Source organism: Sceloporus undulatus, chromosome 6 (genome assembly GCF_019175285.1).
Source record: "Sceloporus undulatus isolate JIND9_A2432 ecotype Alabama chromosome 6, SceUnd_v1.1, whole genome shotgun sequence".
NCBI lineage: Eukaryota > Metazoa > Chordata > Lepidosauria > Squamata > Phrynosomatidae > Sceloporus > Sceloporus undulatus.
This window is the reverse complement of record NC_056527.1, coordinates 121,521,483-121,540,441: the sequence shown is the minus strand read 5'-3', so window position 1 is coordinate 121,540,441 and position 18,959 is coordinate 121,521,483. Positions and strand designations below refer to the sequence as shown.

General features: G+C 45.8%; 1 protein-coding gene across 2 annotated transcripts in view; it reads right to left on the bottom strand.

Annotated features, from left to right (window-relative positions):
* KCNIP3 (potassium voltage-gated channel interacting protein 3) overlaps nt 1-18,959 on the bottom strand; it is a 55,207-nt gene that overhangs the window by 30,820 nt on the left and 5,428 nt on the right. For both annotated transcript variants that reach the window (XM_042477124.1, XM_042477125.1), the window contains exon 2: nt 8,882-9,047. In XM_042477124.1, coding sequence (XP_042333058.1) covers nt 8,882-9,047 — 166 coding nt within the window. The remainder of the gene's footprint in view (nt 1-8,881; nt 9,048-18,959) is intronic.

Here is an 18,959-nt window from a genome sequence, read left to right as displayed (position 1 = left end):
AGAGTTTCCATCTGAATAAGAGTTTAAACGAATGTATGAAGCACAGTTTGCCTTTGACTTCAAATGATGCTTTGCTTAGTTTTGCAATTGCCTGGGTGCAAGGTATACAGAAATTTCTCATTACATGTTTACCAACTGGGACCAAAACTATCATTGCAAAGAACTAGTATAGCCACTGTCAATAAAAGAGTATATTTTTAAGGCTTTGGATAAACTCCTGGTTGGTAATGTTGTTGGTGGTGTTATTTGCCATTTGACCGATGGTGACCCTATGAAGGAGAGACCTCCAGGAGCCAGGATCCTAAGGCACCATTTGAACATGGCTTATTTCAAAGCATCACCAACACATGGTCATCTGGAAACAGTGGGGTTCTTTTTCCATGCAAAAAGCTGTAATTGTCATGCAAAAACAACAACTGTATTTCTGTGAAGGGTAATTTCCTGACCCTATCTGAGAAGCTTGGATACAGAACAAGACCTCTGCAGAAATGTTCCCTTTCTCCGCAGCAGGGAGAAAACTTTGGAAATGGTTCACCCCAACTCACTCTGGAGGGCTTTTACATTTAGCTGAACATTTACATTCCTAATTTGCAAAGACTCCATCAAGGACCCGGAAAGGAGAGTCTGCAAGCAGTCAATTGGAAGGGATGAATCCATTAGCAATGGTCCCAATACTCTGCTCAGAGGAGCAAATCCAAAGTTAGAGCATCATCTTCAAAAGAGGGATCTGTCTAGCCTCAGACGCTAAAGTCAAAGTTGAGGTCCAGAGCAGTGAGTGAATCGGGGAGAAGGGAAAGGTGGGGAGATGGCCAGGATCTTGGAGCCTTCATACTGTATCTCCCCATATGAACCATCCAGAGCCCTAAGATCTTCAGGAAAGGGCTTTTTCTCAGTCCCACCAAAACCACAAGCATTCTTGGTGCAGATATGAGAGACAGCCTTCTCGGTGGTTGCTCCCATCCTCTGAAATGCTCTTCCATGGGAAGCTAGCCTGGCACCCTCCTTGCTTGCTTTTCGCCAGCAAGTCAAGACATTTTTATTTAAGCAGGCCTTTGATAAATAGCAATAGCATTTACATTTCTATACCACTTATCAGTAAACTCAGCACACTCTAAGTCAGTGGTTCTCAACTTTCCTAATGCCACGACCCTTTAATACAGTTCCCCATGTTGTGGTGACCCCCAACCAATGGTCTCATTTCCTAAGACCCTCGGAAATATGTGTTTTCCAATAGTCTTAGGCAACCCCTGTGAAAGGGTCATTCAACCCCCAAAGGGGTCACAACCCACAGGTTGAGAACCACTGCTTTAAGTGGTTTACAATCTGTAAGTCAATTGCCCCCAACAAGATGGGTACTTATTTTACCAATCTACGAAAGGCTGAGTCAACCGTGGAGCCCTGCCTGGGATCGAACTCACAACCTTGTGGCTGCAGTACTGGCACTGAATTGCTGCAGCATCAGTGTTCCCTAATTCAGGATTGTTTTTACTGAGCGGGTAGGTTTTAGTTATGCTTTTAACTTTTGTATATTTGTACTGGTTTCCCACCTTGATACACACTCCACCCAAATGGAGTTGGTTTAATGGAAGCTGGGAATGCAGTAACCCACTATTGCTGTTTATTCAACTACCTGCATACTGAAGCATCATTTTCGACTATGACCCAGCTGGATGCAAAGGAGTCTCTGAGAGCCCAAGAGAATGCAAACTGACCATCAACAAGACAAATGTGAAGGCATGGAGAGAAGGGGGCCTAGCGCTGATGGCCTGTTTGGCCTTCTGTTCTGCCACTCCATCCATGTGCAAACATGCTTTGGATTAGAGAGCAACTTTATCATGCACGCACACTTGAAAATACACACTGCAGAGTTTGCAGGGTTGCATGAAAAATGTATTTAGGACTGGCCCATTCAGCCTGCAATCCTCAGCAATATATTTCCTATGGAACATCATGCCATTTCCTCTCAAGCCAACACAATCATGGTTTAAGATGCCTCTGCAAGTTATCATAAAAAGCCAATGGAAAATGGACTATGCATAGGTGACAAATCTGGAACGCCCGGGGGAACGTACATCTGTTTCGACACAAAATGACCCAGGGAGTTTTGACTAGGAAACACTCCACTACGTGACACCAAAAATTCCATCCAGCCAATGGAAATAAAAGCTCCAACGAAACCCAGTGCCAGTCTCTGCCCCGGCTTACCTTCGGAGGACAGGTTCCCGGAGAGGAAGCGGACGAAGCAGCTGATGAGGTTGTAGAGCTGCTTCTTGCATGTGTGCCGATAGTCACGGATCTGGAGGCGCACCTCCAGGTAGTGGACGGGTTTCCCTGACAGCTTTGGCTCCCCGTTCAGGGACATCCCGTCGTGCTTCGGTGGCTCCGGAGGCCTCCCTTGCTGCCTCGCCTTCCCTTCCGCCCGAGCTTCTCGCTCTTCTCCTTTCACAACGGCCGTGGCTTTCTGGGGAGAGAGCTGTGCTTCTGCCTGGTGCTGCGCTGACCTTCTTTCCACCTGCAGACGCTTTCCCTCTTGCTCCGCTTGACTGCCTCGCCGGGTCTCTTTCCCTCTCTGCCCAGGTTGCTCCCAAACTTGGATTTTCTCTAGCTGGCTGCTCTCCATTTCCTCACACTGACCTCCGGTTGGTTGCAAACTCTCTCTCCCTATGAGTGCAACACCCAGTTTTGGGCCTCTCTTTCCTCCTTTAGACCAGCTCCCGGTGGCCAAGGATTCCAGAAGTGTTCAAGCTGGGCTGCCTTTGTGCCCATTGGTAGCAGGGTCAGCGTGGTCTTTGTGAGCCCCTGGGTCCCTCCGTCCCTGCTTCTGCTAGGATCCGCTTACCACGTAACTCAAACTCAAGCCCTGTGGGTCTCCAGGGAGAAGAGGTGGAGGGAGGAGAGGAAGGAAGGTTCTCCATTCCGTTTAACCCTCAGAGTCCTGTCAACATGTCATATCATTATTTTCCTGCGTTCACTCTCTCGTGCAACTTCAGCATCAACTCCTTGCACCAGCGCAACCCCAGCAACCCAGGTCTCCTCGACTGGGAACATTCTCCTCTGCTGAGCATCTCAAGACTTGGTGGCCATCTGCTGTTCTGCCTGCTATAGCCGTATATGCCATCTGGCCACAAGAACGCATACACATACACACACACATTGTGCCAAACTTGTCCTCTCTCTTCTTCGCATGATCTCTGTCTTGTGCTGAGTTATAGAACTGGCCCTGTCTAGTTCAGTTTTGCCTGATCTGGCTGGTATTTTCAGGGCTCCCATCAGGTCGAGGTCCTTCTCAAAGTTAAGAACAGGAGAATTGGACCTGGGAATATCTGCATCCAAAGTAGGGCTGGGAGACCTCTCCAAAGAAGCATCTGAAACGGCTCTCAAACTTGAAAATCCAATTTACAAACACATTTTCAAATGTGAAGTCGAAGGCTTTCATGGCCGGCATGGGGTTTTCAGGCTCTGTGGCCATGTTCTAGAAGAGTTTATGCCTGACGTTTTGCCAGCATCTATGGCTGGCATCTTCAGAGAATGCATTTTCAAATCCTTATTTGTAAAGTGTGTCTCCTGCAGGGCAGTGATTCTCATGCCTTCAAATGGCCCCAGTCTGGCAGGGATGGCTCCATTGAATCCCCTGCATCCCACTTTCTCAGCTGCTTTTAAATGTTTCTCTCTTCCTTCCAACTCCTTCCTTTGTCCTTGGCTTACCTCTGTACCAAGGAATCCCAGGGATTCAACCTGGAACCTTCTGCACTGGAGGCTGCCTTATAGTGCTTCAGAACCATTGGTCCATCTAGATAGTATTGCCCACTCTGACCGGTGGTTGTGTATCTCTCAGGTTACAGGCAGGATTCCTTCCTAGCCCAACTTGGAGGTGCTGCTGGTATCTGAACCTGGGTCCTTCTGCAGAGATGGCTGAAGGGAGGGAGCAGGGCCAGAGCAGGGGCTCATGCAGAGAGACAGCAAGTAGCTTCACCTGGGAACAGGTACTTTGGGCTGATCAGAAGGAGCCTTTAATTTTGTAGGTAGGTGTATCAGCATTTTGATTTGCTCTGGGACATGTGGGTCCTTGCCTCCTATGCAGGGCTAATAAGCCCATTCTGGGGATGGATTCACAGAAGCTGTTCTCTTGTTTTTTTGACATGTCTCACAAGTCCACACCGCTGACTTTTCCCGTGCAGCGGGGCATGCTTAAATCATCCTGTGACTTCTTTCAAGCTGTGCCAAGACTGCGTTCTGCCCTGACCTGATACAGCCCCTTTTTTCTGCCTTTGTCATACTGCAGCCTCACTCCGACACAAAGGGGTTCAGAGGACTTCCAGCACTATCGGAAACAACCACCAAAAGTCCATTTGCTCAATAAACAGCTGCGTGGACAAATCCCTCAAGCTGGGAACCTGAGTCCAGGGCACCTGCCCACATCCCTGCCCTCTGCATGAGGAGCCCCCAAGGCAATCCCTAAAGCCCCCTGGCTCTCCTCTTTCTTTTTGGAAGAGCAATTCAGTTCAAAAGGAGATGAAGCTTCCTTTCGCCTCTTGTCTCCTGTAGCGGTGGCCAGTGGCTTCTACGTTGGTTGGATAGTGACCCTGTTCTGGGCTTTAATATGAATTTTAAAGGAGCTATCCAAGGCTCTGGGGATGGAGTTCCACACCTTGGACCAATGGTGCCCAAACTTTGGTCCTCCGGCTGTTTGGGACGTCAGCTCCCAGATTTCCTGACTTTTGGCCCAACTGGAAGTTGAAGTCCAAAACACCTGGATGGCCAACATTAGAGAACCGCTGGTTCAGATAAAAAGCCTGGAGTAGATTCTCTGCCCAAACAACATGGCAGCTGCCAGTGATCTCTGGTCAGTAAGATTTCTTGTCCTTCTTTCCATCCCTTCCTCAGATAAATAGCTTGGCTTGCACATCTCATAGGAGGAAGAGACTATATTCCCAGAGGAAATGTATCCGTGATAAAACTTATGCATCTGATTCCTCCTGCTTCGGCCTGCGAAATTGAACGCCAGCATCCAAGAAAAACTGAGGTTGGGTTTCTTCCTGAAAAACAAGACGGAAGCATCCGCAGAGAGAAGTGCAAGCGCCGCATGGACAGGAGCATGCCTCATTTATTCATCTATTTGCTAAAGGGTAGCTTTTTTCAGTGTGGCCATAAAGCTTCATCAGCTAAACATCGGATTATCAGGCTGCTGCAAGAGAAGGGATGGCTCTCAAGATGGCTAGCATCCCCCATTTTTTGATAAATGGCTGGCATACGCCAACCTGGTAGACATTGGGCAAAGGTTTGCTATTCCATAACACAACCTTCTGCAAGCTCCAAGTAGACTGGACTTCAGCTCTCATAATCCCCAGATTGTGGGGATGGTGGGAGTTGTAGTCCAGCACAGCAGGAGAGCTCCAGGTTGAGAAAGGTTGAACAGGTAACTGCTTTTACTCTTCAACTGAAAGTTACAAGGATGTTATCCAAATTGACAAAGCAATTCCAAATGTGCCCAGGAGTGAGGCACACACAGTTTTAATACTTGCTCAAAAGCACACACAGATTCTTATAAAATAAGTTTCCAATCCTCATGATAGTAAAAGATGTATGCGGCAGAAACCACCCAAGAGAAGCCTAAATAATACCAAATCGTCATATTTCCCAGACTCTGATGTTTTCTAAGTACATTTGGTAATGTTTTTTGGAGAGTCTAACTCCATAATGAGGAATAGTAACCTGTCACCTTGGATTAAATTCAATGTGTCCTCCACCTGTAGTTTACAAGCAGAGGCAACGTTTGTGGCAATGCGATGCAAATGATGCTCATTACAGCTGTTCAAGTATGCAAATACAAAGTTGTCAGAGCTGAGGCCCAGGCTGTATTTATGCTGGGCATGTGCTTTCAAAAGACTTTTGCAAATCTCACCCAATAAATCACATTAATACCTATGGATATGCTTTCTCTGTTTTCTGCTCTCTCTCGCAAGAGACAAGTCCAGACAGTTTGGAAGAGGATTAAGAGGCAAATGGTTAGATGTTTGCTCCTCTTCAAGGCACAGTTTGCTCAGATTAAGAAATAAAACAGAGTCTGAGCCTTGATAAATTAAATTACACGTTTTTAAATTATGAATGGATTGCTTTTAATATGCATGATTTTAGACTGATGCTAATGCTCTTTTTACTAGTAATTTAATTGGTGTTCATGTTTTTAACTGTGTTGTGTACCTAATTGATGCTATATATTTATCTGTTGTTACTTGCCTTGATCCATAGGCAGGGAAGAAACAATAATGATGATGGTAATAATAATAATAATAATTATTATTATTATTATTATTATTATTATTATTATTGGATCAGGCAAAATGCTATTGGCCTCTGGTATCACATAACCAACACTGAGTGAAAGGAGTTCCTTCTTAGCAGACTGCAATAAAAATCTGAGCCAGCAATGTGACACAGCAGCAGAAAAGGCCAATGCAATTCTAGGATGCATTGACAGAAGTACAGTTTCCACATCAAGCGTAACAACAACAACAACAACAACAACAACAATAATATCACTCCTTTCTGTTTTGTTCAGACCTCACCTGGAATATTGTTCTGGATACCATAATCCAAGGACTCTTGTAGCACCTTTGAGACCAACTGAAAGAAAGAAGTTGGTAGCATAAACTTTTGTAGACTTCAGCCTCTTTCCTCAGATGCATGCAAGTTGGCTGAAGTCTAGCAAAGCTCATGCTGCCAACTTCTTTCTTCCAGTTGGGCTCAAAGGTGTTACAAGATCCCTTTCCAGACTGATTTTCCTAGACTAACTATGGCTATACCTTTGAATAATCCAAAAAAGAGATTGATATGGGAAAACTTGTCCAGAAGAGGGCAGCCGACATGCTGAAAGGCCTAGAAACCAAGCCTTATGAGGAACAACTGGGTAGCTGTGTGTATTTATCCTGCCATAAGTATATTCCCAAATATTCAAACCCCAGGTGAAAAAGTGGTTTCCTGCATGCTTAGAAAACCTGACAAGTAGGATTCAGGATGGATAAGATCTGAACAGAACGGTTGATGGTGCGTCATTCAGACTGCTTTATTTCTTCAGTGTAGCAGCATTCATCGCTTGCACTGGAGTGTTAGCAAATTGTGGCTGCTTTGAAAATCCTTCTTCCTTTCCCAGACTTAAGGGTTGGGATTCTGTTAGTGCCTTGAACATACAAAAAGGTCTCCCATGGAAGTGTTTGGCTACTTTTGTCCTCTACGCAAACGTCTGCATCATGTGTGCTGGTGTTGTTCCACATGCAAATATACATTTGCATTCAGCTGTACATCTGGTTGCACAGTCCGCCAGGCATCCCACGGGGCAACATTAACATTCAACATAGCTTGCATAATGCAAGCAATATCCGATTCCACATGCAAAAACACACACTGCACACCCCTGAGGTAGGGCCAAGGCTTTTGAATTTCGCTCACGGAGTAGTGATGGTGGAGTTTCATAGTTTGCAATGACACTGGACACAGTCCCCATGAGCTTTTGCTGAGAAACAGTAATAACTTGGTCAACTCTTGCCATGCCTTTGGAACAGGAGCCATTAGTAAGTGGGGTTCTCCTATGAGGAGAGATGGGGTGCGGAGCAAAAAAGGTCAGTTCCTGCATGTTTCTGTATTAAAGACCTAGGAGCAGAGACGGTACAAAGGTAGTAGCCTCACCCATCGGATACAAAGGGTACTCCTGGGTTAGATTTCCTTGGTCGCTGAACCGGTACTGCAAGCCAGTGAATGGTTTTTGCTAAGAAATCAATTGTACTCCAGACAAAGCACTAATAATAGAAGCCCTTTCAAAGTCTGGCCACGAGAGGGAGGCAGGTTTCCAGCAATCATTCCTAGGGTTTCCTCCTTAGACCAAAACTACCATGCCCAGAATCCTATATGATCCTGGAAGTTGTAGTCCAACACGTTTGCAAGATGTAGGTTTTTCCAGGTTCTAGAGAAGGTATATCTGGAGCAAAGGATGCTGGTGACTCCAAGACTTTGGGGAGATGTATCTATAGAGTGGCTCCAGGTTTAATGGGAGTTCTCCATGGTACGGAAACTAACTTTGCAACTGCCACACGGCAGAATTAATGCAGTTTGGTACTGCTTTGACTGGCATGCCTCTGTCCTATGGAATCCTGGGATTCGCTGTTTGTTGTGGCCTAAGAGCGCTCTGACAAAGAAGGCTAAAGAGATTGCAAACCTCTAGAGTCAGAGTTAGGTTTAGGAACTTCCTTGACTCTTGTTTTATTGTGGGGGATTTTGAGAATTTGTACATCTTGACTGAATGCCTGAATTTTTAGGTCTATGGACCATAATAAATTATGACTGAAATGACAGATCCCAGAATTCCATAGCACTGAGCCATGACAGATGGACAAATGGACGGACGGACTGGAAGATGGTTAGGGAAGAAGGGAGAGATTTCTTACATGAAATATCTGATGACCCAGCTTTGCTGTTCTGGCAACAAGAGTCCCTTCACACCTGAAATTCTCAACCCAGGGAACCACACGAAGAGGACCGGATTAAACTACAAATCCCAAAACCAGGACTCCAACTTCTGCGCGTGTGAAACCTATTTTAAGAGTGTGGCACAGCAATTAAATATATGACTACATTGAAATCAGAAATGAAGTACAGTAGAGAGCAGCACCATAATCTTCGCACATGGATTCCTTTTGTAAGTCCATTGAGAGGACTCCATGCATTTTGACTCTATAATGCCAGTAAAGCAGGGAATGGCGATGATAAAAAGAAGCGCCAGGAGATTCAGGGAGTGAGTTTGGCCAAATAGGAAGTATAGCGTTCCTTTTTCCTCCTGTGAAAGATCTGAAGCAACATCAACTGAGCCATTGGTAATCCTGCTCCTTACCTGATCCCTGGGGAGCAGCGCTGGAGAGGATCCATTTCACCAGACAGCATTTCATCAATGCTCTGCGCGTAAGCCGTGGCCTCTGCCATTTTGCATTCTCCTTCCTTCCAGGGGAAGTCTGGCCAGGATCGCCCAAAAGGCTGCCGTCCGTCTCTTTGCTCTCATCCTAAAACAGGGGAGAAAAGAGACTCCTTAGAGCAATGGTTTTTGGCACCTTCTGGGTTGATGGACCCTTGAAACACGTGAGAAGCTCTCTACCTTCCCACCAAGTAGTTCAGACCCCCCAAAATATAAGCATCTGCCCCAGATTTTAATCTGAAGTTTAAAACTATCCAAAGTCTTGAATGTCTTTTTGGGTTCAGACCCCCCAAAATATAAGCATTCTCTGAAGATGCCAGCCACAGATGCTGGTGAAACATCAGGAAAAAAAAACTCTTCCAGAACATGGCCATATAGCCTGAAAAACCCACAAAAAAACCTAAAGTACAATAACATCCCAAATCCACCGAACAGTTATATCTTTATTGGCAAGCCAAAAATGCACAGATACGCATTGCAAGCTTTCAAAGCTCCACTGGCTTCGTCATGCGGCAAAGGTGTTTAAAAGCTTGCAACATGTACTTTGTGCATGTTGGTTGGCCAATAAAGGAATCACTGTTTTGTGGGTTTTAATAGTGGAAAATAGCAAAAAATGTGAGAAAATGGGAAGGGTAATTACAGGAATCCAGGAGCAAAAACAGAGGCCTAGATTTGCCAGATGTTCCCTTGCCTTCCAGAATCATACCTTCCTGGTCTTCTGACAGAATTGGAGCAGCGCTTGTTGACTTGTGGCATGAGATTGCAACCAGCAAAGATATGGGTTGACTTTGAGACTCTTTTGGGTGCTGACAAAGCTGCCTCTATGTTAAGCTGCAGTTTTTAAAAATGAAATGACTGCTTTAACTGCCCTGGCTCAATACTCGGGAATGCTGGGAACTCTAGTTTTGTCAGACATTGATCTCTATCAGAGAGCTCTGGTGCCACCACAATCTACAATTCCTAGGATTTTCTAGCACTGAGCCAGGGCAGTTAAAGCGGCCTCAAAGAAAGTGGATGATTTCCGCAGTGAGTTTTGGCCCTGAGCCACTCTTGTGGTTTAGGTAGGTGCATGAGCTTGAAAACTGCACATAGAAGCATCTCGTCTTCTTGCAGAATGCATCTAGCCTCCCTGTATTGCAAGACTGGCCTAAAACTTGGTGTGGAACCACTGCCCCGCTGACATGGCACCCACCAGTTTGCATCCAAAGGTGAATCGCTTTTGCAAGCCACCTCAATGCCTTTCACTTCTTTTGTGTATCTCACTCCAAAATAGGCCACAGAGTGCGTTTGGCGTGTCCTGGATTCTGGCGTGTGGAGACTCGGTGGACAATTCAACTCTCGGAAGTGGTTTGGCATTCAGGGACCTGAGCTTTTCCAAAAGCTGGAAGTGCAAGCTCAGCTCTCAGAGAGGTGCAGAGGGAGGTGCACATCAGTGTTTGCAATGCTCTTTGAACAAATATATGCCCTTTTTTATTTTTAGCAGATGCATTTATCCACTTTCAGTTCACATCCCACACCTAGCCAGCTCATTTACTTCTGTGGAACGGGCAACGGCCATATTATTTCCATGAGTAATTGCTGGATCCCTTTTCAGACTATAGTGCATGTTATATTTTTAAAACACAATTTATGCATTTTGGGGGCTCTTCTCAAACTGGGCAGGAGGTTGAAGGTTGCAGAAAACTCTCAGGTTCGGTTGCAGAAATTGTCTGAAGGCATGCGGGAACATTGGTGGGTGGCGGGCAGAAACCCCTTTCGGTCCTTTGTTTTCTTTTGAAAGTGGTCCCTTGGCTTGGCACCTTGTGAACAAAAGCCCTCGGGGGCTCCCTTCCCTGTTTCCATGCCAGCAAAATATATTGTGTTACCGAATGAGCAAGGCTCAAGGGAGAGGAAACAATGGGTTGTTCTACATTACTTCTTAATGTAAGAAGGAGGACAGGGAAAAAAGAACATTTGAAGAATGGTGTGGAAAGCTGAATGTAGGAGGGATGGAGGGTAGAAAGCCTCAGAACCAGGGATATGGGTTTTGTCTCTAATGGACTGCATGAATGTGACCATCACCATTTTGTCTGCAGAGGAGAGATTAGAAAGGGGTGGGCTAAGTGCAATGCCTCCCCAGGCAATGACACAATAAGTTGTGACATTGCCAAATTATGGCAACCCTAAGGCAACCCTATCCTGGAGTCTTCTTGGCAAGATTTGTTCAGAGGATGTTTGTCATTGCCTTCTCCTGAGGCTGAGAGAGTGTGACTTGCCCAAGGTCACCCAGTGGGTTTCATGGCCAAGCCAGGACTTGAACCCTGGTCTCCAGAGTCACAATCCAACACTCAAATGACTACATCATGCTGGGTCTCATACCCTCCAATGTTTCAAAGCTAAAACATAGTTGGCAAGCAACATCAGAGTGTGGTAAAGATGGCAAAAGTTATTAAGAAGGAGGGCTGTGATGTGCTTGTGGATTGTGTTATGCTCACAGACTGTGTCTCCATGTGCAGGCATTTACGCTATGTTGTGGGGATGTGGGATTGCAATTCAACGAATTTTTGGAGCCCGCTGGCCCCTTCAGACCACCTTTTATTTTGAGAGGGACAGCTGCATGCGAAGTGCAGAGAGGCATATCTACATGCAATGCATGTGCACACCCATGCCCCATGCACATTCATGTACAACTCTGCTTCCCTAAATTTGAAGTGAATGCACATCAAACAAAAGGGTCTAATTGCTTCTGTAGGGGGAACGCAGGCAAGCATAAAACACCAGCTGGTAAGTTGGCTGCCAGACCTTCCCAAAGTGCCCACCCCTGACAGTCGGTAAGGACATGGCCCACTATTGTCTCCTCTGACATGTTCTTTCTCCTCCTGTGCATCAATAATGCAGAGCGGCTCCCCTTTTGTTTTCCACATTCATGGGCTTTTCATTATTCATTGGCGTTGGGCTTGTTGCTGCTGGCTAGCGCACCTGTTTCACAAAGGAGCTGCGCTGACACACAAACCCAGGACCAAGGCTCATGTTCTGCAAAAAGCCACAGTTTCTCTGGCTAAAGGTACTTCCAGATAGGCACTTTGTAAGCTCTTACTGCTCTAAGCCTTTTCTTTGAAGGACACAAGAGTGATCATATAGTCAGGAATGGAAATATATGGTCCTTTAAACTTGCAGTGGTCCCCAAACTGTGCTGTTTAAGGGATTTTGGACTTTGGCTCCCAGAATCCCAGACTATTGACCAACATGGCTGAGGCTTCTGTGCACTGAAGCCCAAAATCTCTTAAAGGGCACAGTTTGGGGACCACTGCTTTAAAGCAACTGAAGGTTTGGAAATGAAGAAATAGGAAACCAGTCTTTAGGCCACAAGAATACCTGATATTCTTAGGAATCACCTTGCCAGGTGGTTGTTTCAGACCACATTCCCATCTTTCCATTAAATTCTCTTTCCAATAAAGGGATCCAGAATCACTTGGAGAACGGATGTAGCCTGGAAGAGGGAACTGGATTCTTGGCATCAATGATCCCTTTCTCTCCTTTCCGATTCTGCGTTTGCTCTCCATGGCTTCCATTCTCAGCTAATGGCAAGAGGAAGGGGGGCACTTTCTGGAAAAGAAGCTTGGAAAGATGATCTTGGCAAAGGCAAGGAAGAAGGAATGGTCTGTGTGTGTCCAGAGAGACAGACATAAAAGAATGCCCTGGAGGAGAAAGGGGACGATTGTTCCCATTGGAGTCAAAAAGCCGTACAAAGAGCAATCTGCATTGTGCAATGAGGAAAGGAAATGTAGGTTAAGCTTTAAATTAAAAAAAAAAACAACTTGGCAAGGTTTGGTTCTTCTCTTTCAAGGGATTTCAAAGAGCTTTTGAGCCTTAACTGGTTACAAGCCAGCATGAGCTGTATAGCCCAGCAGAGATCTGCACTTTGCCTTACGCGATTAAAGGATGGAAGGAATAACTCGGAGCAGGACGGAGGGAGGAGAAAGGGCCAATGGCTTGTATATATGTCAAGACTAGTGTGCTGCTAGAGCCTTTGCGACAGATATTGGCCACATGGGCACTTAAACCTGGATAAAACTCTACAGAAGGACCCAGGAGTCCTGGAACTCAAACCCTGCACTAGGTTGGCTAAAGATGCAAGTGCAAATTTGCAAAGGGATCTTGGCAGAGCTGGTTGTAACATGAAGAAGGTACCGTCCTTGTGCCAGTTCTGCTTCAGATCCATCTAGCTTGGGTTATGATGATCTGTAATAAGGGAGAGGTCAATGAGGACCTTATAGCTCCCACAGGAATCCTCCTGTATAAAATGCACCAGGCAAAGGAGTATTTGGATACCAGTTTGATAGCAGCAAGGGCAAGGATGAAAAATTGGAGAGAGACATTCCAACATTTCCAGACACTCAATTGCTGCTGATCTGCTTCTTGGATGAAGAGCCTTCCAAGGGAAGACTCCAATGTGAAACTCCTGAATCATAATTTAGGAATAACTCTGGTACTTTCCCTTGTGGCCTGACTTGGATGTTGATTCCACATTTGTTAATTAGTTCACAAATGCAGGTTTGTTCAAGTGTGACCATCGACACAACGCCCGCTCTGTGAATTAAACAGTAGTTTAAAGATATCTAAGCTGTAAAACAGGGTGGGAAGACAAGGTCTGCAGGCCACAACTGGCCACTGTAACCCACTTTTGCAGTACCCCAAAAGCCCTCTAAGCAAACAATTTTTGGGGTGCAATTGATGCCTGAAAGCAGTGAACAAAATCCCATGAATGCAAGAAAACACACAAAAGGTACAACTGCTTCTGCAATGGAATGTATTCATGTTTAGGACATGAATAGGACTGCATTACTTCTCTCTTGTAGGCATAATGGTTTGAGAGTTGGACTATGACTCTGGAGATCCAGGGTTCAGTACCCAGTTTGGCCATAAAATCCACTGGATAATCTTGGACAAATCATTCTCTCTCAGCCTCAGAGGAAGCCAAACCTCCTCTGAACAAATCTTGCCAAGAAAACCCTATGATAATTTCACCTTCGGGTCACCGTAAATCAGATACAACTTGAAGGCACACAACAATAACAAGAACAACCAACACAGAAGTGTCACATTGTGGGAATGCTCCAAGACAGAAACACCCTGAAGTCTGTTGGCCTCTTTTGCCATTTTGAAATGGAAAACCCTTTAGGACACAGACTTTAAATCCTGACCCCATAATGGAGAAGAAGGTAAGTTTGCAGAGACACACACACACACCTTTCAGCTTGTAATTCCAGTGTGATATTTTTCTCAAAGCAATCCAAACCAATTTCAGACAAGTCTTGGAAGAAAGTGCCTCGTAAGCTAATGGATTTCCCATGTTCTGTTGGGGAATGTGAGAGAGGGCAATGGTTCTCTCAAGCAGAGGAATTAATGCACTAGGCATAAACCAAGCAGTTCACCAGCCCACTTCGCCCGCACCCAGAGGACCTTGCAGAGGAAGAAATCCCACTTTGGGCAGGTCTACATGGGCCATTTAAACCAGTTCTCCCCACCCTTGCTGTGACCTCCCTTCATAATGCAGCGCCAAAGCCCTGATTCCCACAGTGAGATTAAAATATGGAAATTATCCATTGTTGCATGCAGGATTAAATGGCTGAAAATGTGCATCCCAAGTGGGTGAGCTATTGCGCATCTGATTGGATTGGCACTGTAGTTCCTTTTGGGCTTAGTTTCTTTTGCCAAATGGGGGGCCATTTCTGGCTGAGGCTTCCCTCCACTTGGCTCATTTTCCTTTTGCTAAGCAAGCCTGCATGGTGCAGTGGTTTGAGTGTTGGACCAGGGTTCGAATCCTGGCTCGGCCAGGTAAACCCACTGGGCGACCTTGGGCAAGTCACACTCTCTCAGCCTCAGGGGAAGGCAATGACAAAACTCCTCTGAACAAATCTTGCCAAGAAAATGCCATGATAGATTCATCTTAGGGTCGCCATAAGTCAGAAACAACATGAAGGCACACAACAAGAACAGCATCAAGCAAGCCTGGCAGACAACCTTATTTAACAGAGCCTAACTTTTGCAAGTGAGACAGAGGGCATGTCTACATGGACAAATGAACCAGTTCCCCTCCACTTTCTCCTAGTCCCCTTAGCTTTCATGCTCTTCTCCCTCCAGACTTTCTCTTTCATTTTCCCCTCCAGTTGTTTCAGAGGAGCGATGAATCCATTGCTGGCTTTAAAACACATCCAGCACTATGGAGAGCATCATTCAAGCTCTCCAAAACTTAGTATTGGATTTACCACCAGCCAGCACTTTCTCCCCACCACTGAAAACATTCTTTAAAAAGTCCTATTTGCTGTTGCTGTGTGCCTTTATTTTCCAACTTATGGTGACCCTAAATCTATCATGGTTTTTTTTTTTTTTTTTTTTTGGCAAGATTTGTTCAGAGGAGGTTTGCCTTTGCCTTTTTCCAAGGCTGAGAGAGTATGACCGAATGGTTTCATGACTGAGCTGGGAATCGAACCCTGGGCTCCAGAGTCAACCTTCAAACCACTTTGCCACGCTGGCTCTCTTTATGCCAAGTGTAAGTCAACCTAAAAGTAATGTGACTCGACCGAAAGTTTCCTCATGCAAGCAACCTCCGCCAACATTTTAACCCAGTGACTTATTTTTTTCTTACGCTCTTTAATGCTTGCAATTAATTTTTTAAAATGCCACACAGTTCAAAACGCTGTCCTTTCTGCTTAGCCGAGTTTGCACCAAAGGACTTGTCCTGGGCAATGGTGGGGGATGGCGCTCCTAATCCCTTCTTAGCTCCATCCGACACACTTGTCGCTCGTCATAAAAGCTGCCCTGGAGATGTCACAAGGTTGATAATCCATTTCTCAGAACAACAGAGCAATCTTTCTCACCGGAGGGACCAAGCTACCGGAGAAATATTTGCACAAGGAAGGGGTGCCCTCAATCAGGAGTTGGTGGCATTTGGGACTTGGCTGCAAGTGACCAGAGATGGTCCTGTCTCCTCAGGACAGGGATGGGAGGAATCTCTGCAAATATTCCCAAATGGTCAAAGGATCTGTGTTTCTTGGATGTCCAAAAATACAGGCAAGGGCATGCACAATACCAAGGACAGAGCGGTCAATTTTACACTTGCCTGATGCTTTCAGACATCAGCACTGATACAACACATAATGCTGCCAGATTCTGTGCAGCTGCAGTTAAAATTTGCCAGACAATGACCTCCACTGGGACCAATCTTGTCTTGCTATACTGTGAAATCTGGAAGGATCTTTTAAATACTCTTCTCCACCAGTGTTTTCCCCTTCTCTTATTCTGTATCCCCTTCTTATCTGTGCTGGTCTATGACCGTAATATTCCATTTTATTCTATTCACTGGCAAAAAGGGCTCTGACCTGAAGAGACTCTTTGCAGTGGAAAACTTTTTCTCGACAAAAATTCAGGCTCACAGAAAACTCTGATTCGCTTTGACCTGCAAACAAGATCCTCGTCAGAGTTGCCAGTTTCCACTGTGGGCAACAACAAACTTGGGTCCATCTGGTAGCAACCATGGACCTCTAGCCATTTTCATGCTGCCTGGAAAGTGAACTTGCATGGCACCTGAGTGCATGTACATGTGCACATCATGCTTTTTGGCGTCCACTTAAAATAGGTATGCAAAGAGATCTTGCACCAGCTTTGAGGCCAACTGAAAGCCAGAAGTTGGAAGCATGAGCTTTTGTAGACTCGAGCCTACTTCCTCAGATGCATTTGGTGGAGGATGTAGGCTCATGTCCATAGGAATGCAAAAAACTGTGGGCATGGAGATGCAGTGACTAGTACATCTCCATATCCACCAAGGTTTGCATTCCTATGGATGTTTCCCCATACAAACTGTTATATAGGTCGGTCCCTGGGCTTTCCACTCCACTAAATGCATCTGAGGAATTAGGCTCAAGTCTATGAAAGCTCATGCTACCAACTTTTTTCTTCCATCGTCTCAAAGATGCTGCAAGATCCCTTTGCATACCTATTTTAAGTGCACCACGAGAAAGCATGATGTACATCTGAGGTTTTAGACTCAACACTATGAAAGCTCATGTTACCAACTTCTTTCTTTCAGTTAGTCTCAAAGGGGCTACAAGATCCCTCTGCATAATGATTTTCCAGACTAACACGGCTAGGTCTTCTACCACTCTTCTTCTTTCTACCACTGACAATAAGGAATATATGAAAAGCATCTCTCCCCAAATTCTCTCTCTCTCTTTCTCTGTGTGTCTTCTGTGCTTGAAAGAGAAGTTGTCCTTCCAGGCAGAAAAGAAAAGAGGGGGGTCATTGGCACTGCAGCTGCCCTTCGCTGGCAGCTGTTCTTTGAGATAAGAAAAGCTTCAGTCGCTGGCACAGGATTGGCACAAGAAGAGCAGCACCAGCAGGGAATGGGAGGGAGATAGTGGAGCCCAGGGCCAGGGGTTAATAGGAAGCTTTGGAGAGGGATGCCAGAAACAGAAGAGATGGAGAAAAGGAACCGCCAAAGTGGGGCATCGGAGGCAAGAGGGGGGAGAAAGTGGGCTAAAGTGGATACTTCACATCCCCATTACGAGTTGCCTTTTCAGCGCCTTTTTGCTGAGCAAATGCACCTGCTGAATTGAGCAGCAGTCCACAAAAGCTTTGCTTCTGCTGCTGTCTTTGGCCTGCAAGTTGGCTCCGACTTATGGCCACCCCTTGTGCAAGAGGTCTGTCCAAGAGATCATGCATCAACAGGTCTTGCAAACTCAGACTTGCGGCCTCCTTGGCAGCATCAGCCATAGTGTGGTCTCCTGCTTTTTCGACCGCCTTCCATTGAGCATTCTCATCATCTTCCCCAATGAGTCCTGTTGTCTCATGATATATTCAAAGTATGAGAGCCTCCGTTTAGAATTCAAAGATATGGTTTAGAATTCAAAGATCTCATTGCATACTGATTTTACAGACTGAGATCTTGTAGCAGAGACTAACTGAAAGTAACTGAAAGAAGTTGGCAGCATGAGCTTTTGTAAATCTACTTCCTCAGATGCAAATGCTAGCAGGTCTCTTGGAGATCCACCAAGCGCCAAGAAGCTTGGCAGAGATAGGGAAGCCCTCAAAGTTGGTGTTTGTTGCCTCTGACTTCTGCCTCCACTACAAAGCCCATAGTGCACCCTGCTCTCAGAAAAGGTTCCCCCATTATGCTCTTTCCTTCCCTCTAATGCAACCCTTTCCCTCATCATTTCACCCTTTCACTTCCCATTTTATCTTCGACCACCTCCTTTGTGGTTTGTTGAAAACAAAAAGGAGATGATTTGGGGCACTGTTTTGGAACAGTGGCATGGCTTACCCCCATGTTTGCCTACTGGGGTGGCCAGCCTGATTCTGACCCGAATCTTGAATCCAGGGTAGGAAGAATCAAGCAGCCCTCCAAATGTTGCCGGACTCTATCTCCCAACAGCCCTGGCCAACCCAGGCAATGGTGAGGAATGCTGGGAGCTGCCATTCAGCTCAGCTGATGCCCACAGCCCATGGCCTGTGCCTGGCACAGTCGCCCACCAGTCTCTGAAGTCAATGCTCATGTTAACAAAACGTCACAATGGTTGCATGTACACCTTCAAGGAAGAATTTCACCGTCATTGTCACAGTAATCATTACAACAGCCCTGCCGGGTAGGTCAGTCTTGGGGTCTGTCACTTCCTTCCTGAGGCCACTGACTGAGCATGTGGCATAGGCCACCTGAATTGGAGATTGCAGCTGCTGCATCTATTGCAGCCTGCTTTCCTCCAACCTATCTCCCTCCAGCTATGCTGGACTACAACCTCCATTGCCAACAGCTAGCATGGCCCAGGGTTGGTGAGGATGGGAGGTGTAGTGCAGGCTGGAAAGGGTGCAAAAATTCAGACACTCCAATGTGGAAAGGAGCAGCCTTGCAGGCCTGTTGCAAAATCAACATCTTGCAATATTATTAAGTTGAAAGCAACTGGGCTGCCAGCTTGTTGTAAGGTGAAAAACCTAAATGCATTCACAAGAAGTGCCATGGAATCAAAAC